This window comes from Gossypium arboreum, chromosome 8 (genome assembly GCF_025698485.1).
Source record: "Gossypium arboreum isolate Shixiya-1 chromosome 8, ASM2569848v2, whole genome shotgun sequence".
In the NCBI taxonomy this organism is placed as follows: Eukaryota; Viridiplantae; Streptophyta; class Magnoliopsida; order Malvales; family Malvaceae; genus Gossypium; species Gossypium arboreum.
In genome coordinates, this window is record NC_069077.1 from 5,486,257 (window position 1) to 5,513,166 (window position 26,910).

The 26,910-nt window shown below is 34.6% G+C and overlaps 2 protein-coding genes across 2 annotated transcripts; one reads left to right on the top strand and one right to left on the bottom strand.

Annotated features, from left to right (window-relative positions):
- Positions 1-164: 164 nt before the first annotated feature.
- Positions 165-11,528, bottom strand: LOC108469711 (RNA pseudouridine synthase 1). The gene is made up of 2 exons (XM_017770714.2): positions 10,998-11,528; positions 165-1,253 (listed from the first exon to the last, which is right to left on the bottom strand). The coding sequence occupies exons 1-2, from the start codon at positions 11,368-11,370 to the stop codon at positions 577-579; spliced, it is 1,050 nt and encodes a 349-aa protein (XP_017626203.2). The 5' UTR covers positions 11,371-11,528; the 3' UTR covers positions 165-576.
- Positions 11,432-14,757, top strand: LOC108468170 (peptide chain release factor PrfB2, chloroplastic). Its single transcript, XM_017769045.2, has 7 exons — positions 11,432-12,018; positions 12,341-12,553; positions 12,911-13,012; positions 13,186-13,323; positions 13,589-13,893; positions 14,019-14,172; positions 14,272-14,757. The coding sequence occupies exons 1-7, from the start codon at positions 11,575-11,577 to the stop codon at positions 14,404-14,406; spliced, it is 1,491 nt and encodes a 496-aa protein (XP_017624534.1). The 5' UTR covers positions 11,432-11,574; the 3' UTR covers positions 14,407-14,757.
- Positions 14,758-26,910: the final 12,153 nt, after the last annotated feature.

Below are 26,910 nucleotides of genomic sequence, written 5' to 3' on the forward strand. Positions count from 1 at the left end.
TTACCCCCTTTTTATTTCTTTATTCAGTTAACCAACCATAAATTCACTATTCACGTATTTAAGAATTAAGATAACAAATTTTACATAACCTGCAACTTTTGTGTTGACTATAGCAGTAATGTATATGTAAATGTTTCCTAAAGAAAAGAAACAAGAATAACCAATTACACAGACTAACAATATTGCCATTCAGTAAAACACCTACTTAAATTCAGCAATTTGCAACATTCTGGGGGTTAAGAGTTGTCACTATATACATAAATTCAGGCTATTATTTGCCTCCAAAAATCATCAACAGGATAGGGATATTTACAATAAAATGATGTCAAGTGGTTCCTGAAATATATTTCTCAAAAGAAAATAGAAACCGTTGTTGATAATGATACTTACCAACTTGATAACATTTAAGTGAGGAAAAGGTTGCAAAAACAACTGACGAATCATGCTAAAATTGAGGCCTTACAATCGCGTATCCGGTTTGCAAATATGTTGGAATGCAGAATCCTACAAATACCACGAAGAAGGAATAGAAAAGAAGTGTTAAGTGCACATAAGAATGAATGGGGAGAATTCCCTTTAATCTGTTAAGAGCTGCAGTGCTTGGCTCGCCCACAAAGGAAGAGGTGCTTGAATCAGGAGAGGGAAACCAGTAATTGGATGCTGAAAAGTTAAGCTCTCAGCATGAAGCTCGTGGGCGTCATATGTTCTCCCTTTCCACTCATAGACACCCTCATATTTCACATCCCCTCTAATAGGAAACCCAAGATATTGGCAATGCAATCGAATTTGATGTGTCCTTCCACTTCGAGGAAATGCTCTAACCAAAATCTCGTCTTTGTTTGCATCAACATCTGTAATAGCTTTTTCTTCTACTACAATACTATGTTCTTCATCTTTCACACATTCAGATTGCTCCTTGTAATTCTGCTGTCCGTTGATTGATAATACCTCAAATGTAGTTTCCATGTCCCTAACTATGGAACCTCCTGGTAGTTTTCGACCTACATCTCCTGCAGCATATACACGCCATGCTCCGAACTTTGATCGACCATGACCTGATTTGATGGTGATTCTTTCTGATTTTGGAGCTGAACCAATGCAGAAAGCAACATATGTTTTCTGAACCTTGTGATTAGTAAATGCTTTGACAAGCACAGAAGCTACTTTGTGTGACTTGGTTATAACCATGACACCACTTGTGTCACGATCAAGTCGATTGGCCAGATGGAGCTCTAATGTGCTGGCTTGGTTCCCTGGAATTTATAGATACCAAAGTATGTAAACAGCTGATAAAGAAAGAAATTCAATCAGATCAAAAGATAGCTTCTTATACTGATTTTGGATGTTACACTTCCTGAAGAGGTATTAAACTATTAAGGGTCAGAAATAGACAGTGATACAATGCTTTTCAACTCCACAAGCTAACTGAAAATCCATATATGATCCGATGAAGTGAAGCCCATGTAATTTTAGATAATCCAAGGTCACTTTCTGGACTCTGATCCACTGTTAATCCACTGTTAAGGAGCTGTATAAAACTAAAAATACTCTAAACTTATAATATTTCATTTACTAAGGCAACTATTTGCTGCTTCTAAATCATTTCAAAATTAATATAGAACTTTTAAGATAAAAAGCCTGACATCAATAAATTGAAAAAAATATATTCCTTTTCACACACCTCTGCATGATTTAAAGTTCGAGTTTTCTCTGCTCTTTGGAGCCCTAACTAGAGGATTGGAACAAGGCACAAGACCTTTGGTGAGTTTTTACCACACTGTCATCTCGGCTCCTGCCCATTTCAAGCTTTCTAAAGATGACTGCTCAGCTTACTAGGGCTATTTAGGGACTGAGGCTCTCGATCTGGGATGTATTTCAAGCTTAGTGATTGAATTGGCTGGAATTGATCTTTATACGCACACTTGCAGAGGCACGTGTTGGTGTAAACCCCTGCCTGTCTCTCACTCCGAACCCTCTTCAAGCGATGAGACCTATCCCACCCAACCTTCCATCAGATTTGTATCTTTTATTAACAATTGTGCTTAGGTATGACTAAAGCCACTTTTAGTGAAAAATAGGTGACTGATTATTGGGAGATAAATTACTTTACAATGGAGAAGACTAGCTACTACCATAGACAAGGGTCATGATCTTCATAAGCTGGAATTGTCATGGGCTTGGATACCCAAAGCAAGTTTGAGCTTTGTGAAAGCTCAAATAATAGAAAGATGTAGGAATATTCTGTAAATATTTTAGGAATATTTTGTAGATATTTTTTTTATTAAAATCCCTTATTTTAAGGGATCATATCTCCTATTTAGTATCTTTCCTAACTTAGAGTTTCCTAAAGTAGTGTCATAGGTTGTATATAAAACTCGATTTATGTTCTATTTAGTATAAAAATACTCTGATTTCTACATGGTATCAGCTTAGGTTACGATTTCTTTTCAACCTAGACCATGTCCAAACTCCTTCTCCTACTTGAGATTACTTCAAATCCAGAAAATTTTTCTAGTTCGATGCTCCATCGATTCATCCGTCGACTATCACCGCCATCGATTGAATGGCAACAATTTTCTTGAATGGTCCCAATCGGTTAAGATTTTTCTCTTGGGCGAGAAAGATTGGACTACGCATTGGTGAAATCAAGAAGCTCTTTGTGATGATGCTGGTTTTGCTAAGTGGATGCGTGACAATGGTCGTTATGACTTGGCTCCTTCATTCCATGACCCAGTATAAGCGAAACTTTCTTCTTTACACCACATACCGCTGAAATTTGGAGTGCAGTCCATGAAACCTACTCTAGCACGGATAACATTGCTGAATTATATCATGTTGAAGATCAAGCAGCCACTCTTAAACAAGGAACCATGCCTGTTCCTCTCTACTACAATACCCTTATCGCTCTTTGGCAACAATTAGATTTGTATGCACATTATGATTGGGTAGATCCAAGAGATCTTGCTCTTTATCAAGAAATTGTTACTCAACGAAGACTTTTCAATTTCTCCAAGGCTTAAATAAGAACACGGACGAGGTTCATGGCAGGGTCTGGCTATTTCTCCTCTTCCTCCCTTCGAGAGGCTTTCTATGGTCAAGAAGGAAGAAAGTCAAGGTGTGTGATGTTGTCGATGAACCATCTTCCACTTCGAAAGATCGCCTTCTCGACCCATCAATCATCTCCCTCTTCCAAACGGGGGAGACCTTGGTGTGATCATTGCAAAAAGCCCGGCCACTCTAAGGAGAAGTGTTGGAAGCTTCATGGTAAGCCTCAGGACTGGAAGTCCAAGCACTCTCAAGATAATAAATCAAGCCTTGTTGCCACCTCTGTCACTAGTTTCACTAAAGAACAGATTCTTGAACTTCAAAAACTATTTGGAAAGTTTCAAGGGTCTTGTGAGGTAATCTGGTCATAAAAGATCCGAAGGTAACCTTTCTTCTACTGCATTTTTCTCCTCCCAGTTGACTCCTAATTGAATCCTCGATTCGGTGCTACTGGATCATATGATGGTAACAAGGCATTGTTTCACAATTTTTCCATACCTTTGGTAAAGTCATCAAAACGGTGATGGTACCTTGTGCAAAATAGAGGACATGGCATCGTTATTCTCAATGAACAGATTGCACTTAAAATGTTCTCTTTGTACCAAATCTGCGTGCAATCTCATATCTGTTAGTAAATTGTCCACAGACTTGCACTTTGCCTGTAATTTTTAATGATCGTGATTGTACTTTGCGAACTTGAACTCAAGAAGATGATTGGTAAGGCCACTTGCATAATGGTCTCTACATCCTCCCTACCTCTCCTAAAATCGAGATCTCCAAGTCATTTACCGCTTTAGGAAAAGTTGATCTTGTTATGTTATGGCACTTTCGTTTAGGCCATCCTAGTTTCCAATACCTTGCAAAATTGTTTCTGCTCTATTCATTAATAAAAGGCCTAATTCTTTTTCTTGCAAAGTTTGCTCTCTTGCCAAACATACTAAATCATCTTATTTTCCTTCTACATACAAGCCTTCTTACCCTTTTGCTTTGATCCATAGTGATATTTGGGGCCCTTCTCGGGTGAAGAATGCTGATAATTGTAAGTGGTTTATCACTTTTATTGATGATCACATGAGGATAACTTGGACTTATTCATTGAAAGATAAATCTGAAACTGCTAGTGTTTTGTGCAATTTTATAACATGGTTCTCACTCAATTTGGGTCTAAAATCCAGCTCTTTAAATCGATAATGGCGGTGAATTTTTGCTAGGTCTTTAGGCGATTTTTTAAGGAAAAAGGCATAGTTCAGATTAGTTCTTGTGTTGGAACCCCTGACAAAAGCGGCATTGCCGAAAGAAAAATAGGCACCTTCTTGAAGTTACTCGTTCTCTTCTATTTACCACTAATGTTCCTAAATATTTGTGGGGAAGCCTTATTAATCGCCACATATTTAATCAACCGGATGCCTAGTAAGGTTTTAAAATTTCAAACGCCTCAATCTATATTTTTGCAGACTTTCCTCATTTTAAGCCTATCTCCTCCATTCTGCCACTTAAAATTTTTGGCTGCACTGTTTTTATCCAAAATATTGCTCCTAATAAGTCCAAGTTAGATCCTAAGTCTTTAAAATGTGTATTGGTTGGGTATTCTTCACTTAAGAAGGGTTATAAATGCTATCATCCTCCTTCTAAACGATTTTTCACCACTATGGATATAACATTTAATGAGCAGATTCCTATTTCACTCAGCTGAAATTTGGGAAACATGGAGTGATTTTCAGCCACAACAGTATCTCCTCCTAATCTTCATTCTCAACCTTCGAATTGCCATCTTGTTCGCCATTACTGCAGATCATCACCGTGAATGCTCCCATTGATTCTCTGTAGTACCTATGACTAATTCACCTACACCCACTTTAAACACTCTTCCGAAAATACACCTACTCCAATTGATGGTCTTCAAAAACACCACCACCCAAACAACTTTCGTGTCACACAAGAAAAGAAGACATATCCCCGAGACTGCTTTTGCAATCTGATTCTTGCCGAGAATTGGATTTGGGTCCGGTTGCCAAAATGGAAGAAGAAATCAATAAGTCCACTACTCTAGATGACTTTCCTATTGCTATTAGAAACGGGGTTAGATAAAGGCACCAAGCATCCTATTGAAAAATTTATTGGTTATAATTCATTGATGCCGTCTTTTCAAGCATTTACAGCAACTTTGGATAAAGAACGTGTTCCCACAAGCATATTGAAGCTCTAAAGGATCCAAAATGGAGAAGGGTCATTGAAGAGGAAATTTGTGCACTAGAGAAAATGCTACTTGGACCATTACGCACCTTCCTCAAGGAAAAAAGGTCGTCATTTGTAAATGGATCTTTGCTGTAAAGTATAACTCCAATGGCAGTATCCAACGATACAAAGCTAGACTAGTGGCCAGAGGTTTCACGCAAACATATGGGATAGACTTCACAGAAACTTTTGCACCTGTGGCAAAGCTTAACACTATTCGAGTACTCCTAAGTTTGGCTGTAAATTGCGATTGGAAATTACACCAACTTGATGTAAAAAACGCATTTCTTAATGGCAAGCTTGAGGAAGAAGTCTATATGCAATTGCCACCGCTCAAAGTCTATTGAAGGTAGCAACAAGGTTTGCAAGCTCAACAAGTCTCTATACTGAGTTAAAACAATCACCCGAGCTTGGTTCGAGAGGTTCGCTAAAGTCATTCTTCAAAATGGCTACAAGCAGTCCCTTGCCGATTATCGCTTTTCATCAAGGTAACTTCTACAAATAAGAAAGCTATCCTAATTGTGTATGTGGATGACATCATTCTTCTTGGAGATGATGAGGAAGAGATTAGCAATTTGAAGAAGTTGTTAAACAGAATTGAAACCAAGGACTTGGGAAAGCTAAGGTATTTCCTAGGAATGGAGGTGGCAAGATCAAAAGAAGGACTTGTGATCAACTAGAGAAAGTATGTACTTGATTTACTCAAAGAAACTGGTTTTCTTGGTCGTAAGTCGGTGATACACCAATGGAGGCAAACTTGAGATTCAATAAAGAAGATGAGTCCTTAGTAGACAGAGAGAAATTTCAAAGGTTAGTTGGGAAACTAATCTACTTATCCTTGACAAGGCGGATATAGCTTTTCCGTAAATGTGATAAGTCAACACATGACTAATCCTCTTGAAGAGCATATGGCAAGAAACAAATAGAATTCTCAAGTACTTGAAGAAAACTCCAGGACACGGCTTAATGTTTAAGAAGACACAAGACAAAACTGTTAAGATTTTTACAGACTCTAGTTGGGTGGAGATCTCACCTGAAAGAAGATCCACTAGTGGGTACTGCACTTTTGTTTGGGGTAACCTTACAACTTGGAGAAGTAAGAAACAATCTGTTGTTTCAAGAAGTAGTCTTGAAGCTGAATTTAGAGCACTAGCTTTGGGGATATCTGAAGGAATTTGGCTACTTAAATTACTAAAAGAACTTGGCACAAATCGGAGGATCATTTTGAAGTTTTGTGTGATAATCAATCGCCATTCAGATTGCCAAGAACCCAGTTCAACATGACCGAACAAAGCATGTTGAAATTGATAGGCATTTTATTGTCGATCAAGTCAACAAAAAGATGACCACTCTTTCTTACATTCCTTCGAAGGACAGATTGCAGACATTCTTACCAAGGCTTTGCCAAAACACATGTTCAATAAATTCCTATTCAAGCCTGGGATTATACAATGTATATTCTCCACTTGAGGGGAGTGTAGGAATATTCGTAAATATTTTAGGAATATTTTGTAGATATTTTTTATTAAAATCCCTTATTTTAAGGGATCATATCTCTATTTAGTATCTTTCCTAACTTAGAGTTTCCTAAAGTAGTGTCATAGGTTGTATATAAAAACTCTGATTTATGTTCTATTTAGTATAAAAAATACTCTGATTTCTACAAAAGACCCCCATTATGCTAATCCTTTGTGAAACTAAATCAAACAAGGATGGCATAGAGAGGACCAGGAGAACGATACAGATGAAGGCTGTCTTATGGTTGAAAGCGAAGGCCAAAGTGGAGGGCTTGCCTTAATGTGGAAAGAGGACATTGCTCTTGATTTGAACTGTTATTTGCAGAATCATATTGACATGGAGTACCTAGAGGCGAGACAAGCAACGTTCCGACTTACAGACTTTTATGGTGAACAAGTAGCAAGTCAATGAAGTAAGTTATGGGCACTCCTTGCTATCCTAAATAGCCAATTGGTCTTACCTTTAGGAGTTTTGGCAACTTCACCGAGATTATGACCAAAGAAAAAGTGGGAGGCAATCTAAGAGTTGAAATGCAAATGGAAGTTTTCAAAGATGTTGATGAATGTCAGCTTTATGACTTGGGTTTCAAAGGTTCTTGGTATACATGGACTTCTAAAAGACATGCGGATAACAAAATATGTGAGGGACTTGACCAAGCCTTGGTGAATCAGAACTAGATCAATATGTTTCCAAATGCCTATGTCGAGCACCTCCCCCGTGCGACATCTGATCGTTTCCCTATTAGAATTGATTTGCTTGGCCAATAAATTAGGGGGAGCACTAAGGGAAGGAGATGAATCAAACTTTGAAGCTTTATGAACAAAAGAACCTAAGTGCAAACAGGTGATTAGTAACACACAGAGGAATTTCCATCACAGTAGTCTTGTCGAAAATATTCAATTTATTGGGAGAAAACTTCGCGAGTGGCATAATGTTAGCATGGGTAGTGGGAAACCGAATCAAACACTGGCATCAGAAAATCAAAGATATCAAAGAACAGCCAGTTAACCAACAAACCATTGACAGGCTTAAGGAAACCAAGAAAGCACTACAAGCCTTATCTGAAATAGAGATCTAATGGTCCCAACTCCCAATGCTCTCGGATCCTATAGCTCCAAAAGGGAGACAAAAGCACCTCATATGTCCACGCTCAAGCTTCAACCATAAGAAGGAAAAACCATAATTCTCTAGTTGGAAGGCAACAATGGATGCTGGGTTGAGAACAAGGGCATTCAAGATGTGGTTTTAAGGTCCTTTAGGAAACTCTTTGATTCCTCTTACCGAAAGTCCATGAACATATCCTCAATAGAGTCAGGCAAGATGAACTACTCACTTCTCTAGGAATTCAAGGAAGAGGAAATATTGACAGCCCTTAATTAGATGCACCCAACCAAAACTCTTAATTTTGATGGTACATCTGCCTCGTTTTTCCAAAAGTATTGGCTTGTTGTTGGTAAAGATGTTGTCTCAATTTGCTTAAAGGCCCTCAATAGACTAATCGATCTGTGTGATCTCAATCGCACATAAGCAATCCTTTAAACATTAAACACTTTAGGCCGATTAGCTTATATATCGTCATTTATAAAATTATTGTCAAGGTGATAGTTTACAGGTTGAAACAAATTCTGCTAAGCTAAATAAGTGAGAACCGAAGTGCCTTTGTGTCAAGGAGATTGATTATGGACAATGTTATTGTTACATACGAGCTCATCCATGCTTTGAAAATGAAGAAAAACAAGGAGAAAAGACAATTTGCTTTGAAGCTCCACACGAGTAAAAGCTACAATAGAATAGAATAGCATTATCTTAAGGCAATCATGGAGAAAATGGGTTTTGCAAAAGAATGGGTTGGGCTTATCATGCAAGGTGTTACTACAGCTTCTTATTCGGTTATTGTGACTGGACGGGTTATCAAGACTTTCATACTGAGTTGAGGGTTGAGGTAAGGCAACCATTTATCACCTTTTTGCTGTGACATGCACGGGAGGGTTATCAGCACTATTGCTAAGGGCAGAAAGCCAAGGATAAATGGTGGGTCTACAAGCTAACAGAGCAAGGTTGAGGGTTAACCACCTCCTAGTTGTATATGACAACTTACTTTTAACGCCGATTGAGAAAAGGGTGGGAGAGAAAATAAAAGACATGCTTTCTAAGTATAAACAAAGTTCAGTCCAAACGATTAACTACAAGAAGTCTCTGCTATTCTTTAGTCCGAACACTCACCTTCACCAAAGAATGGAACTCCAACGAATGTTTAGCATCCTTGAAGCCTCAAATCTAGAAAAGTACCCGGGACTACCAAATATCATTGAAAAAGGCAAGAAAAAGGCCTTCCAAGAACTAACTAATAGGGTGCACACAAGAACCCATAGCTGGAAAGGTAGACTTTTATCTCATGGAGGCGAGGAACTATTCATTAATGCTGTCCTTTGATCACTCCCTACCTATGCCACAAATGTCTTCTTATTTCTAGTCACCCTTTGTAAGAAATTGACAGCAATAATTCGGAAATATTGATAGAGAAACAAACTCAATGGTAGTGGGATTTGTTGGCTAAAATGGGATAATGTTTGTGAACCCAAAAGTATGGGAGGGGTGGGATTCCAAGACCTTCTCCTCTTTAATAAATCTAGGTGACTTCTCCAAAACATAGACTCCTTTTTCTTTAGAGTCCTCCTATCTAGATATTTCCTGAATGGCTCACTCTTGAATGTGCCCCTCAATTCCAAGCCCTTCTATAGTTCGGGAAGCCTTAGGCAACCAAAAGATGTGCTGGGGAGCAACACCAAAAGGAGTATTGGAGATGGTTCTTCTATTAGGATTTGGGAAGATAGATGGATCCTAATAATGATAACTTCTAAATCCACACGCCACAAGCTCACTTCCAAGAGATGCAACTGTTTCTGCTCTCATCAATTTGGAGCTGCTCAAATAGAAGGAAGGACTAGTTAGGAAAATCTTCAACCATTATGAGGTTGACTAGATTAGTGGGGTTTGCCTGAATAAACCAGGCACACAAACTTGTAACACAATGTGAAGAATGGCTGGTATAGTGTTAGAAGCAAGTATTTAGTCAACTCTCCTTCAAAATGGGACACAGACCTAGACGAAAAATCTGAAGGAGCTTTTGGTCACTGAACATACCTTGTAAAGTTAGGTTATTCTATTGACTATGCTGCCAGGAGGTTTTGCCAATTAAGGAAATTTGGCCAAAAGGTTGCTGGACATTGAAACAGAATGTGAGCGATGTCAAGGGGCAGAAGAGGATGGGACACTCATGCTAAGGAGCTGCCCACTATCCAAGGAGATGCTCAAACTTAGCGGCTTCTCCCATAGAATCACGTTGTCAAGTATTGCTTGAGTGGTCGATTGGTTAGAAGAGGGGGCAAGATGCCTAGCAAGGATGACTTTGATGGCAGTTATGATGCTCTGGGCTGTTTGGGATGCTCGAAATATTGCTTTAGCCTACAAGGAAGTTCAAAAGGATGCAAATCACAACCCCACCTATGTGCAATCAAGCATTACACGCTGGAAAGCCCCAAGTGCTAATAAACTGAGAGTGAACCTTGATAGCTCCTTTATTGAAGATGATCCAAAGGGCAGTGTTGGTGTGATGGTCAAGGATCACTAAGGCTTCGTTATGGGGGCTGTGGCTTCCAGAATCAACAAAGCTATGAATGCCTTTATAGTCGAAGCTTTGGCTGCATTTAAAGCCCTTGAATTTGATGCCAAAATGGGGTTCCAACGCATCAATTTGGAAGGCTATGCTTTGCAGTGATAAAGGCTCTAAATGGAACGGATGAGGATTTATCCCCCATTGGCCCTATAGTTTATTTGCAGAGGCTTAATGAGGAATTTCAGTGCTTGCCAAGCCAATCATGGCAAGGAGTTGAATACTATTCACTTATGAATGAATGAATTCCTTTTACATAATAATAATAATAATAAAGTCCAATTTCAGGGAAGTACATCTAAGATCAGCTTATTTCAGCTAGAAACAAACTTTACCATGGCAAGAGTTGAATACTTTGCTAATGAGAATATGCAAGTCAACCCAGAAACCAATATTTCACAATTAGCCACAAAGTATATATATATATATATATATATATATATATATATATATTTGGGCAGAAGCCATAAACTAAATTAAAAAGAAGAAAAAAATCGCTGAATAAACCAAGAAAAGGTAGAAAGACCTTCACGGAGCCGATCTGACGGGGCCGAGTCAGATAGAAAGCGAGGAACTGAGGCCAGAATGGTGTCACAATAAATCCCCTGAGGCTTGTTGACAGCAATGAGCCACTCGTCTTCATATAAAATATCACTTCTTGAGAGTCCAAAAAGGCTTGATTTTGAAGAAGCTGACATGGCCCTGGCAAGCTCTATGTCTTTCGAGATTGATGGCAAGGGAGGGGATAGCGGTGTTGGGTAGTTTTGGAGGGAATTGGAATTTGAAGACATTTTTGAGCAGAGGAAGAACAGGGTTCTGGCTCTGGGAAATTTAGACAAGGGTTTTGGACTGTAAAGGAAGAAGCATTGTTGGGCTTGGTGAAGGGAAAAGAAGGGCATTTGTGTCACGTTATGGCAGTTGGTAAATTGGATCTTTCAATTTATCCAGCATTGTCCAATACAGAAAACTGCGTCGTTTCAGGGTCCCGCCTTTCCAATGGCCATAAACCCTCGAGAACAAGAAAATTGATATATAGTTCCTGTTAAACCCCCAAAAAACCAATCTTTTGGGGTAAAAGAAGACTCTTTTTTTCCCTTCTAAATATGTCTTATTTTATTTTCAAGAGATTGAGTAATGGATCCTTTTGCATATCTCAATACATTAGAACCAAAACCAGAGCTTTTTCTTTCTTACAGCCTCTTGACAATTTTCTAGATTCCAATCAAAACTCCAAGGTTTTTGATCCTGGGTGTCCTTCGATTTTGCATAACTCACTGAAAAAGCCGTTTGGGTCCTTTTCTTTCCTTCCAAGTTCAAGCCTTCTGGGTTCACAAAATCAACATTCCTTGCGTTTAAGTCGAAAAGGCTGGATCTGGGCAAGAGAATTTGGTTCCCAGGCTGCTATTGAACCATGTACGTCTGATGGACTCACAATAGATGGGATTGCTAGCAGTAAGTGGACAATTCTTGAGGAGAGTGAAAGTGACTGGAAGAGCCATGCTGCTGCAATTGCTCAGTCCATTCAAGTTATCAAGAGACGCCTTCAGGTATTAGTTTTATTGGATTTAGTCAATCCTTATATCCAGTGTGAGATGAAAGTTCATGCTTTTCAGGGTTATATTTTATCTTAATAATGGTATTAAATTAATATTTGAGATTGGAGTTCTGCAGCTATTTTGTTCTTTCCTTTTATAAACTCTCATGGTTCTTTAGTGGGAATTTATACATGTGAAGACAAATGATTGATGAAATTGTGATTTCAGTTTCTGCTTTTACATATTTGAATTTACTTTCAAATTAAATCTTTCTCTCAGTGGACTTTCCATAAGAACATGTTTGTTAAACTCTTCATTGTCTTTTTGGATGCAGTGGAAGAAATTGATGGTTAGATTGGATTTGTTATCTGCAGAGCTGAATAAGCCTGACCTTTGGAATGATCCTGTCCATGCTGGTAAGATAAGCCGTGAACATGGCTCACTAATGGGTAAAATGAAAGAAGTGAAGGCATTTGAGCAAGAATTGCTTGAACATATAGATATGGTAAAACTTGCAAGGGAAGAGGATGACACTGAGTTGGAATCGGTGGGCTCTTACTTCTTATCTAGGCATGTCTTCATTCTTATGTTTTATGATTAAGGGCTTGTTTCTCATAGGTTTGTAGATGATAATGCAATTACTTCTTTTAGTTTCTTTAGATTAATTATACATATCATTAATGCATATTTTTGGTGATCGAAAGATGTTATTTACTTTCGTGATCAAAAGGTGATTTAGCAAGATTTGATGAAATGACACTGATGTGGTGGTTTAACTTGTCTCTTGTAGGGACATTATTGCTGTTAATATCTTCCTTTGAATCTATGAGAAACCTCACTTGTATTTTACTAAGCATCTTCCTCTAGTGGCCAATTCTTACTTAGTTAAGTTTTTCCTCTGCAGGAATCAATGAAAGCATTGCTGAGGATGAGAAGAGATTCAAAGGACAAGGAGCTTGAAGCTTTGTTAGCTGGAGAGCACGATTCTTGCTCTTGTTATATAGAGGTTTCAATTATATACTTCTTTGACTGTGTTCAATGCATTTGAAAGAAAAATGTAATGCCTTGAAGTTAAGGGTTTCCTTTCTTATATTCCATTGTCCCAATGGATAATGAAACCCTCTGCTTTTTTTGCTGCCAATCACAATCTCAACCTCGATCTTTTGGTTTATGGTGTAGGTACAAGCCGGAGCTGGAGGAACTGAGAGCATGGATTGGGCAGCAATGGTTATGCAAATGTATAAAACCTGGGCCCAACGGCGTGGCTATGGAGTAACAGTAGTGGATGAAATGCCGGGAGAAATTGCAGGCATCAAGGTTCATATCTTATCCCTGTTCATCCTTCATTTAAGCTGCATTAATCTCGATTTTTATTACCTAATTTGGTATAGAGGGAAACTAAGCATTTATAGAATAACACACATTCAACAATATCTGGGAACTTTAATGCCAGTTGAGTGCTAAGCATGAAGTCCATTAAACTGTACTTTTAGGTTTTAATTTAGACTCTTTTGGCTCTGTTTTGGTTAATTCCTTGGAAGGAGGCTATAAGTTTTTGACCTGATGTTGTTTATTCTTTCAGCGGGCAACTATAAAAGTTGATGGTGAATACGCTTTTGGATATGCCAAAGCAGAAGTAGGAGTTCATAGGTTAGTTCGTATCTCACCTTTTGACAGTGGAAAACGCCGGCATACTTCATTTGCTGCTGTTGCTGTAATTCCAATCCTAGGCGATGGATCTTCTCGAGTACAAATTAATGAATCTGACCTTCGTATTGAACGGTTTCGTGCTGGGGGAGCCGGTGGTCAGCATGTTAACACGACCGAGAGTGCTGTGAGAATTGTCCACATTCCCACAGGAGTAACTGCTACTTGTCAAAATGAAAGGTGTGAATAGTGTGCTGATTGTCAAAAGCACTGCAGTTTTCCTGTTTTGTTTTTGCTAATAATGGAGCCCGATTACTCTTGTTTTCTCTTTAATCCAAGCTTATAATTTAGTTGTAAACACACAGATCACAACATCAGAATAAGGCCTCAGCAATGGCTGTGCTTCAGTCTCGATTAGACCAGCTTGAGATGGCCCGTCAAGCACAGATGAATTCGCAGCACACACAGTCTCTTACCGAGATAAGTTGGGGCAACCAGATACGCACTTACGTCCTTCATGTAAATGCTCTGCTGCCATGAAACTTGCACTGTAAGTTCCCTTCTGACAAGAAACAAATTCGTTCACACTGAACTTTGGTTTGCTATCTGTTGATGCAGCCTTATCGCTTGGTGAAGGATCTGAGGACCAATTATGAGGTCTCCGATCCCGATTCTGTGCTAGAGGGAGATCTAGACAGCTTCATCTTGAGCTATTTATCTGCTTCATTGGACAAAGGTGAAGGTGAACAATAAGATTGGCTGCAATGCAAAAGATCTTGTCGGAATATTACATCCACGCATGGCTTGCAAGCTAATAGGCAGCTGTGGCAACGCAGTCATGCACGAGCTTCGCATTTTCACATCTAAGATATGATGTAGTAGCTGATTCTACAGAGCCATTGAACCTTTGTGTATTGTATATTCATTACAAGGACTAAAGGAGAATACTAACATTTTTTTTTTTTTTTGAAATAAGGAGAATACTAACATGTGATGGAGTCATATAATTTGTAGTTCAATATATTTAATGTGGATGCTTTTGTGGCCGAACTAGGAAAGGTCACTAGTTTCGGTTTAATTAAGGCTTATGGTTTCAAGTTATAATTTTATTTAAGTGGATTTATTTTCCAGGTTTATTTATTGCGATTTTACGAGCAATAATACAACCTGGGTATACTAAATGCCTTTGCCAGGTGAGTTGAAAAAGGTGCCTTGACGTACACGAAATTAAATTTTGCTAATTTTGATGGGTTGAAGGATCCATTGATTTCGTTGCATCAGTGTGAACAATTCTTCTAGAAACCAACATGCTAACGAGGCAAACAAGTTTGTTTCACAGCCATTGACGTTATCAAATTAAGTTGGGAGTGATGGACTAATCAGAGTTCCGCAATTATCGCTTCCCTCTCCCTTGTGATTTGGATCAAATACACCCTATCCATGACCCTTACTGTAGTCTTTGAACAGAAGCAGTAAATGCTACGTGTCTGAAATAATCATAGGACTTTGACAAGGTAGAGAGGGCAATTTCAATTCCCTAATGAATATTCGATATCTAAACTTTTTGAGGGTGACAATAAGTTAGGAAAACTATTGACCCAAATTCGTTAAATAATTTGAAATATGTAATGACCATTGTTTTTAAAATTGAATTAGACAGTAATTAGATTGATAATCAATCGAAGTATTAGCTTAAAATAAATTATTAGATTAGTTGACTCGTAAATCGATATAAATGTAATAAAATAATATTTAAAAAATTGGTTACACCAATTTTCTTTATTTTTAAAATTTTATAATTTTACTAATTTATTTAAATAAATCAGATAAGTCAATTCGAACATCGACCAGGCTCTAAAAATCTTGGTGATAACATGTTTTTAGACGCTATTTAAATGTGTTTTTGTGACAAAATGTTTGAAATTAATTAGACAAAAAAACGCAGTCATTAAAAAATCAGCTAATTGACTTGTCACCAATATAATTGTGGGAGTGGAGTTAATTTTTATGGTAGGTGACTGTGAGTTTTAGTGACAGAATTTAATGCTTTTGTAGGCCATTTTCACTGTCACTAAAAATGTATTATCTTGTAGTGACTTATTATGTTATAATTGCGATGAACTGTATACAGTCAGACATCAATACAAGAAGTTCTTTTAACTGGAATCAGCTTATCTAATGACGCAGAATCGGAAATTGAGATTGAATTGGGATATTTTATAGTGGAACGATAATGTCGTGGATGCTTTTGTGACGAAAACTATATTAGGAAACGCCATTAGATTTGGCTCTCTAATTAAGGATTAGGATTTTTTTATTGCAATTTTATTTCAATTAATTTTTTGTCTTGGATTTAGTTCTCTAATTTAATGAAATTATAATTATTAAAGTGATAATTACATTTTTTGTAATTACAAAAATTGTAATTTGTTAGACATATTTAGTGACGAAATGTAGTTATATTGTAATTCTTTATATCATGTTTGATAGTACAAATTGTAATTACACAATTATATAATTTATATTTTTTAAAATATTAATTACTATAAAAATTATTAGTCTAATAAAATAATCTCTTTAACAAAATTAAAATCAAATCATTATATGTATTATGTTAGTCTAAAAAGTAATTGATAATATGATTAGAAATGAAAAAAAGAAAAATAAACATCATATGTAATTTTATGTAATTGTTCTAGTATATATTTGTTGGGTTATTTCCTTTAAAATTTAATATATACTTCTTCTCATCATTATCTCACGATCATTGATCGAGTTTATCATCATTTGAATTATAATTTGCATCGTTAAGATTATTAAGATCTCATTCTTCCATATACTCTTCAAAGTATGGATCATATTAATTCCACTGAAATATGCAACATGCTAGTTCAATCTAACCTTTTTTTTATGCTATACTAAGGTAATGTTAATATGAAAAATATATTTTTAGCGTAGCATATGTCTTTTTAATCATATTTCGAAGTCTTAAATGTCTCAAATTAAAAATTTTGTGAGTTATCTATGGTGCTTGTGTCTAACACCATTTTCTTAAATGATATCATACCCACGATATAGTACAAGAGAATATTTTGTATTTGCATAATTAGCATCAATTTATAATATTTGGGTTCACAGTCCAAATGGTAGTAACTTTAATTATAAAACTTATATAAACTTAATTTGTAGAAAAAATTATACTAGGTTATATATCTTTTATAGTGCATAAATTAAGTAAAATGGTATAAAATTATAATATATAATCTTTATGAATAAGATTTTATAAATTGTCCGATAACTTTTATAACACTTCCTATAAATAATATTTTTTATCATAATTTAAAATAGTTATCTTTTATAATTTAGTTATGATAAAAAAAAGCTATAACATTCTTTTATGAATAAGTATATTATTTTTATAATATATAGTATGGACAAATAAATAAGTTATACTCATACTTCTTGACCACAAATTTTTATAAATAAATATATTATAACACTTTTATAACATGTAAATTCTTTTTTATAATAAACTTTTTTTCATAACTTTAAATTTTTTGGATTTAAATGATATATTTTTTATAACTTTATAAAATACATATATTATTTTTATAATATAATTTTTAGTATTTATAATATAAGAAATGTTTTGTCATAACTATCTCAAACACATACATGTCCATGCTTATAATATGATCTTTATAACTTGTATAAAAATAATTTTTTAAAAATTGGATTTGAGTATAATTACTCAAAATCTCAGCATTCTCCTATTTAATTAGAAAGTATAATTGGATGCTCCAATTATTCTCAATTTGGTGAGACCCACCAATTACAATGGTTACTCAAACATGTTATTTTATGTAATTACACATAATTACACCTAAATTTAATTACTAAGTGACTTTCCAAATACTACTTAAAGTTTTTTAATGGTTTGATGAAAATAAATAAAACAAAAAATTTAATAATTTATTTTCTCTCTTATGTTGAAATATTCTCAAAATTAATTTAATTAAATAAAAATAACAAAAATGATGAAAATAAATTAAAAACTTAATAATTTCTTTGAAAATCTCACTCTATTTTTCTTCTTCATTATCACCTCTGATGTATGTTGAAATATTTTCAAAACATTATAAATATTACTTAGACTCTTGAAACTTTTTTTGGTGCTGTATTTTGGAATAGTTTGAAAATATTTTTACTATTTTAATAATTATAATTAGAAAATTGTAAATAATCAATACTTATAATATTTGGTTATCAGTAAAAATTGTCATTATTTATAATGATGAGTTATGTCAATTAAATATCAAAATTTATTACTTGATTTTAATAAAGAATTATAATTATTTAAGTAATATTTGTTGAATAGTTATTTTTATTTAGGAGATGTGCCTCAAAATAGATATCTATTAAATGATATGTATTTATGAAGAGGCATGAAAATTCCTATAAATAGAATTAATTCAAATTTCATTTGCAAGGCACAATGAGAAAAGCATAGAAACAAAGTTTACTTTTGTTCTCCCACATCTTTTATATTCAAAGATTATTTTATAATAAATTGTTGCAAAAATTGTCTATAGAAATTGATATTTATCTTGTTATACCATGTTCAATGGAATATTTTTGTCAGTGTAAAATGCAAACAATCATTAGGTTTGTTTGTAACTCTTTTGCACACCAAAATGCATGGTGGTGATGAATAAAATCGTAAAAAAAATAATATGGTTACACACCTTGAAACTTTTAATTAATTCTTTTTAAGTTTATTTTTATCCCCATATACTGACACAAACATGTTTGTGTTTAGTTCAAGTCCATGACATTTTTGTAGTCTCTTTGGTTGTAATTGCACCAGCATGTTCTGATAGAGGAGGAGGAGAAGAAGAAGAAAGACAAACACATGAACGACTTTAAATAATTTATTAAATGATTTTATTTGTGTTTATATGGATGTGTCACGGGATAGCTTCTGATTGACTAGAGGTAGCAACTAATTTTTTAACGTCGTTAATTCTTTAGGATGGATCGTGTAATGGAAGAAAACTCTATGTACCAAACCATTATGAAAAATATTTAAAGTACAAAATCGAGAAAAATGAAATACTTAAAAGGCCAATTGTATATTAAGCTCTTTCTTTTCTAGAATAGGTATTCTATTTAAAGAGAGGTATGGAATAATAAAATTTAAGCATAATCCTAAAAGAGATATTTTAGTCTCTCTCTAACAAGTTTTAAGATTGTCAATCGTTTGGTGGCACAATTGTGTTAGCATGTTCATAATAATATTCTTTTCAAAATATATGTTTTTTTCATATGATTAAATGAAGACATTAATAGTAGTTTTGTCAAAATTAGATTGAAAAAATTGATTGAATTAGTTGTAATAAGAACCGACAAGTCTAATAATTCAACCAACTCCATTGAATCGGAAATTTCTTGTACCATAGAAAATTAATTAAATCGAACTAAAAGATTAGTTAAATAGTATTACCCAAGTGCAATAAATTTGATGTTTTAATTAGATTATTTTTTATATTTATATTTTTCGTTTTACTTTGAGCCTAGTTTGTGTATTCAACTATTTTTGAATTTTTTATTTGTTGGGTTTCAAATAAAGAAAATGTAAATTTTTTTCTCTTTTAATATGACCAAATACTTTTTCCATATCAAAGAAAAGAAAAATAAATAAAAGATAAGCTTGAAGACATTTGAAAATATTTTAAAGAAGCAAAAAAAAAAAAAACCATTGCCTAAACGAAAAGGGAGAAATTTGTAAATAACGACATAACATTAAATAAAAGCATAACATTTTATTTAGAGTTAAGCCAAATTTAATAATGTTTGTGATTTTACTTCAGTGTTTTAGACTTTATCTTTGTTTTGGAGGGTTGGAGGGGGGAGGGGTGATTTAAAAGAAAGCCAAACGTAAGCCTAGTAAGAGCAATGTATCATAAGCAAGAGGCTGTTCAAAAACATGTACCCTTGGAGATAGTCCTCTTGCAACCTTAGCCATGGCATCTGCTGCAGAGTTGACACCACCCACTACATGTTGTACCTCCACTTACAATTGTCAAGACATTAATTGTCAAATATTATCAACCAAGTTAATCGTTCATTTTTTTATCTGAGACTTAAGGATCTCGATAGCCTCCCAACTATCATTCACCACCACCAATCTTCGAACTCCCATCTCCTAAGCAACCTCCAAATCATCATGCACAACCCACAACTCAGCCAACAAAATTTAGCAATATCCATTTTTTCGTCCAAACCCAACAATCCATCGTCCCTCCGAATCCCGTAGCAATCCACCTCCAACCACAACGCCCGTGGTCAGATTAACACCTCCATCCGTATTCAGCTTGTGCCACCCTTCCGGTGGCCGAAACCATCTCACATTCAAATTAATCCACTTTTCAACTAATACCTGACAGATAACCTTTGCTCATGCCAAGCTTTTCGCCACATCATCTAATGCACTATGGGTTGCTTGACTAAAAATAAACTCGTTACTAATCAACCAAATCCACCAAACAGCACCTCCCATAGAACCCCTTCAACTAGCTTATTTGTACAGTTACGAAGGTTGTTCACAATCCAAGAATTAATAGAAGTCAACCAGAATCCATTCCCCATTTTCTGTGGGAGAATCGACTTCCACACTAAGCGTGTTGCTAGGCAATCCCTCAAAACATGTACAATCGTTTCTTGCAAGTAACCACAAATAATACACGAGCAGTCATCCGTCATGCCACGCTTACAATGTTCAGAATTTTTAAGTACACGGTCATGAAAAACAAACCATAAAAATTTTCGAATGCGCTGAGGCACCCCAAGCTTCCAGATCAATTTCCATTCAGGATTCAAAGGATCCCAAGCAAGCTGATGCAATTACTGATAGTTGTTAGCCACAATAAAACAACCAGTTTTCATCCCTCCCCATATGCATCGGTCCATCCCAGCATCCACATGAGGAGGCCATATTCTAGCTAAAACATGCAAGACATCCTACGGTAAATCACTAGCGAACATAACCCAATTCCATTTCCCATCCAAGGTTATCATAGCATACACAGTAGCATTCCTACATATGACCGGATCAAACCGGCTGTCGCCCCAGTTAGGCATGCGAATGCTTGGCCAATGGTGCCCCGACCATGGCAGCAAGTTGTTTGAACAACCTGTTGGGGGTTTCGGCTAACCCCATCAGCAACATCAGGGTAGGCGTGCGAACACCTGGCCGAGGGATGTTACACCCCGTGCAGCTGGTCGTGCGAACAACCGGCTTGGGCAGGTACCTACCAATCAGGGAAGAGGGGTAGGTTGGGCGTAAGGCCAGCCGTTCAAATGGTCAGCCTCGCCCTAGCGACAAAATCAGCAGCCTCAGAAGGAGGTGCTGATCCAGGCAGGCCCATTCGGGCAAATCGACGATGGTTCGGGGTGCCAAGGGAGTTGCACCGACGATGGCACTATTCAGCACAATGACTACGGCAACTACGATCTGGTGGATGGTCGGTGATAGTGGTTTTTTGTTGGTTGAGTAGTGAAAAAATTAGACTACTAGTGAGACTTTATGAGTAACTTGATTTTAAATTAACTTTTTTAAAGATAATATTGTTTTAATGAATTTAATACTAAATTAAATTTAATATTAATCTAGATATTAAATTGAGATATTAAATTTAATTTAATATTTATCTATATGTGAGATTGAGGATAGCGAATAAAACTACATGGTAGAAGCGTTCATCTGAGACGAATCATAAATATACGATTTTAATTAAATGTTTATTTTCTAGATAACACAACCAGATTCTTATTTTTTGAAAAAAAAATTAAATCATTAATTTTTCCTTAAACCTATTTTCCACTGTATTTTCCAAATTCAATTTTCTAACAAAATCATCATCCTCAAAATCATCTCTCTCTTTAGTCCTCGAACTTCCACAAAGGAATTTGTCTTTGAAAGACACTAGGGTTTCCAAATCCTTCTCCATCCCTATAGTTCCACCATCCGAAGATTCATCCTCCTGTCATTGCACTTCCTTTGTAGCCCTACTCACGGCAGCAGCCGCACTTCCCCAACCAAAATCCATAAAGATTATTATTATTATTATTATTATTTGAATATAAATAGACTTTATCCTTCTTATTGCCCTTAACTTTATTAAAGAAAAACTATTTTCACATTGTTTTTATAATTCACCAAAATATGTGTAATAATTAACTACGCTTCATTTGTTTTATAAAAAAAAAACCTACGCTGCAATATTTGCTTTGATGTGCGTCCAATACATGAACATACGGAAGAATATATGATCATATGGAATATTAACCTGAAAAACCATCCTTGATTGGGAAACACGTTTCTAATGATAATTCGTTATGTTATATATATATATATAAAAAAAAACCTACTAAATAATGTTCCATTACTTGCTCTGTTAATGCAAAGCAGCCATATGAAATAGGGTTTTGACTTGTGATTCACTCGGTTTCTTGTCTATATATTTAATTAACAAGCCGTCGTGTCATCATAATCATCATTTTTAAGAGTTATCTTTGACCTTTGCCTTACGTTGTGGACTCATTTTTTAATTTCATGACGGCAAGACGACTCACCTTACTTACAACTTCATTTTTGTCCCTTCACACCACCTTACCTATATTTCCTGCTTAACTTAATCATTATAGAATACTCCATCTATACCTTGATTATTTATTTGTATTAAATTAAAATTTTAAATATTAAATATATTTTAAGTAGAATTTTTAAAATTAAACCGGTAATCAAATTGATTAGGCCACTTATTCATACGATTTGATTAAATGAATCATAAAAAATATAAATAAAATATTAAAAAAATCAGTTCAATTAATTTTTTAGCTTGGTTCAACCTATTCATACGGGTTCTCGGGTTAATTGATCTAATTCCTCTCTCCAGATCAATACCCGATCGGTTCGGTCCGATTCAAACAACCATTACTCTAACTTTCTACACTTCGTACATTTAAAATTTAGTCCTCCAACTTTTATTTTCAAGAATTTAATCTCTTTACTTTATGGATTTAAAATTCGCTTTCAAATTATTTATAACCATGTAATATTTTAATTGAAGAGTTAAAATATTAATTATTTGAACTAGTTAATAAAACTATAAAAATATAGAGACCAATTATGTTAGAAATTATAATATAATGATTAAATATCAAATTTAAGTATATTAAAATAATTAAAATTGAAAATAAACCATTTTTAATGAAAAAAAATAGAGAGTTAGTCTGTGTGTGCCACGTATCTAGAGAAGTAGGTATATTGATAATGAAAATTTAGAACTCAACTGAAGAAACAAACTAAATACAGAAACCAAAAAAAAAAAAAAACAATCTTCCTATATCATCTCATGATTTACAGCATGCATGATAGTGATACTTTCCTATCTTCAAAACAATGCAGGTCCAATCTCAGTCATTGACTATTGGATAAGTAACGCATGGTTGGCTCAGAATTTGCAGACGAATACAAGTTATTGCCATTTACCATATTCATATTCTCATCAAGAATTTGAAACTGTAACAGCCAATTATTAGCTTGCGGATAACTGAAGCTACCACCACCAGTGCAGCTTGAGCAATCGTTGCTCATAGCTACAACATTATTATCAACCACATTCTTTTCATTTTTGTAAACCATGTCAATCCCATCATCGAAATTGACCAACGACATGTTTTGATGATCATCTAGTGTTTGAAGTCCAGCAAGTTGATCATCCATAGCTTCTTGACCCCAGAGTGGCATTTGTATTTGATTGCAGATTTGATCAGTACTGCTCATCCATTGATCCCAGACTGGCACAACTAGTATTATACGAAATGTGTTAGTTGGCAAGTTTATATATATGGATTGAAATTAAGTATATAAAATACCTGGTAGAGGTGAATGTGTATCATTCATATTGGATATGAATGAAAATGGTTGCTGCGGTTGTTGTTGATGTTCAAAATTGATATATCCTTTTCCACCAAAGTCTAAAGAGTATTTAAAGTATGGTGACTTTGTTGGAAAACCTTGTTGAATCAATTGAAGCAATCGACAGTCACTATTCAAAAGCTTCTCAAGGGGCTTGTTAAGTAATCCTGGAGGACATCTAAGGTGGTGTCTCCTAACAAAACACACATATGTTGGAAATTAACGAAGAGAATTAAATGAACAATAATATTTTACATTACATGCGCATAATATTAACCTGTAAGTAAGAGCTTGTCCGCCGGTGAAGTCTGGAACAAGTCTCCATTGAGTGTGCTTCCTTGGTTGTGGGTCAATCTCATGATGAAATGTAGGTGGTTGATTTAACTCAATTTCAAGAACTGCAGGTTGATTTTCTGGCATGGAAACCTTCATGGAGGTGATATCAGTCCACTGAATTTCGATCTTGCTTTTCAAACCATTTTCCAAGAATTCCCAAACCAGCTTCTTTTTGGAAAAATAGCACTTTCCAACCAAGTCACCTTCATTCCTTGATACCCTCTGCACCCACCATTTATTTGAGAAAAGTGTAAGGATTGAACTCGGGACTGGTGTCACTTACATAGATAGAAATGAATGAATTTATACCTGCCATGAGCCAATCTTAAGCAAAGAAATTGGGAAGTTTTCAGCTTTGATCTTATTAATTGTTTGTTGTAGGAAAACATCCTTTGACTTTGGTGTAGCTGAGATAGAACCACGACCAACGTTAGAATTTGGTCGCTGTCTGACATTGGAGTTTTGTAATTGTTGTTGGGTTAGTTTCTGTAGCTTTTCCAGGAAATCTGGTGTTTTTGAAAGTTTTAAACCAAGAACAGGTAACGTTTGAAGAGTCTCCTGATCATATGAGTTAACCTGTGACAATAATTAAACAAAAAATGAATTATACTTAAATTAAGGATCAAAATAGTTAGCAAAATGGTTACATCAAAGTCTTCACCATGAATCTATCATTTGATCATTATTATTAAGTATAAACCATGAAAATATGCATTAAACCACATTAGCCTCACGCTTAAAGCTATCAATCAAGAAAAAAAAATGCAGTAAACTCCTCCTGGGTGCAACTTCAAAACAAGAAAAGGAAAAGGTCAGAAAATACTGCAAAATAAAAGAGAAAAGAAAAACCTGTGGAGTGGACTGTGAGCAGCTCCCGAAGAGAAAATCAAAGTTCATAGGAATATTCATATTATCATCCGGAAAAAAAACGCCAGACTCCATATATATATATATAGTCTTCAATCAAACAAACAGGAGAGTAGGGGAGGAAGAAGAAGATACGGAAATCTATTAAAGTTTGAGCTGTTTGAGGAATTATAGCGGACACAACATGAAAAAAAGTGCCGAATGGAAAGGAAAATATTCAAACAGATTTCAGAGAGAGAGAAGTAGCTACGGAAAATTTGGTTTTATACACAACGATTCCTCCTCCTACGTCTACGTAAACTACGTTTTGTTTATCCACTTATTTATTCTTAATTATCTTTTGGGGTAAACTACAAAAATAGTCACTTTTATTTATTTCAGGTTACATTTTAGTCATTTATGTTTGAAATATTACATTTTAGTCACTTATGTTATTATTTTGTTACTAAGTGATAACTCTTCCGTTAAGTTCCGTTATCTCCCTAACGGTAATCCTACGTACAGTCTAATTAGATTTTAAGTGCCAACTTGAATTTCTTAATGAGATGAGAATAGATTTTTTATTAAATAAATTTAATTAATTAAAAATTTTAAACCCTAAATCTTAGTTAAAAAATCGTTCATCTCCTCCTTTTGTTAGTTTTCTTTTTCAATTGACTAAAAAAGCTATTATCATCAAAATTTTGTATTCACCTACAAAAATAAAAGAGGATCCAATGGAGAGTCCAGGTATGTCTTCTTCACCGACAAATTTATGTTCTAAAACTTAAAATGAAGTGGTTGTTGACAAATAAGAAGATGATAATCGTTTTTGTTCCTAATCATTGTATTTTCCAATTCTTCACGTTCTTGAATAATTAGTTTCTCAATCCGATTTTTTCTGATCTGAATCGGCTTGTTTGTTCACATCCCTTTGTGGGTATCTCTTTTTTTTTATCTGAAATTCTTTAAGTTGTTAATATTCATATCAAGAATTTTAATTTAGGGTTTTTATTAAATAATAAAAAATCCAATCTTTTATTTTTCAGTATTAAATAAAAGAGATGGAGGAATGCAAAGAAGACATACCTCCATCTTTATGAAGCAGTCAATTTGATTTCAACTATTTTAATCTTAATAATAGTTTTTCCAATCAAATAAAAAAAAACCATTGAAAAAAAGAAGAGACTGAAGAAAAATTAAAAAGAGGAGTGAACAGTTTTTTTAGTTAAGGTTTAGGTTTAAAAATTTTAATTAATTAAATTTTTTAATTAAAAATCTATTTTCATCCCATTTAGAAATCCAAGTTGACATCTAAAATCTAGTTGGACTGCCAACATAGGATTACCGTTAGAGAGATAACTGAACTTAACGGTAGAGTGATCACTTTGTAACAAAATAGTAACATAAGTGACTAAAACGTGCATTTCAAACATAAGTGACTAAAATGTAACCTGAGGTAAACAAAAGTGACTATTTTAATAGATTACACTATCTTTTAATATATAAAGTTTAGGGGTAGGAATTGTACCAAGTGATTAATCACTCTAAGTACATTAATGGAATAGATCAATTTCATACTTAGTACATTAATGGAATAGATCAATTTCATACTTAAGATAAAAATCAAACTCTTAACTACTGATTAAGGTAGGTGAAATTCTTTCCATCTTACTTAATTCTTGTGATTAATTTTGATTGTTATTATTTTTTGTTTTGAAAAATAAAGACAATGCCATAAATAATCGTATTGATTCAAACCTAGTTTTATTATCTCAAATTGTTTTTAAAATTAACAATATTTTTATGTAACATTTTAAATTTTCTTTTTACTTTGGAAACAAAATATTTCTTTTGTAAAATATTAAAATTAATTAAAATTAAATAAAATGTAATTTAATTTGCTGATATAATAATGGTTTTTTAACTTATGAATTAAAATGAAACTGGATCAAATATATTTTTTGACAAAAAATATATTTTTAAATTATTACAAGTGTTAAAGTCAAATCTAATCTAATTAAAAAATTAAATTTAAGTATTTAAAATTATTTAGTTTTTTCGATTTTTATCTAAATCCTATTAAATGGCAT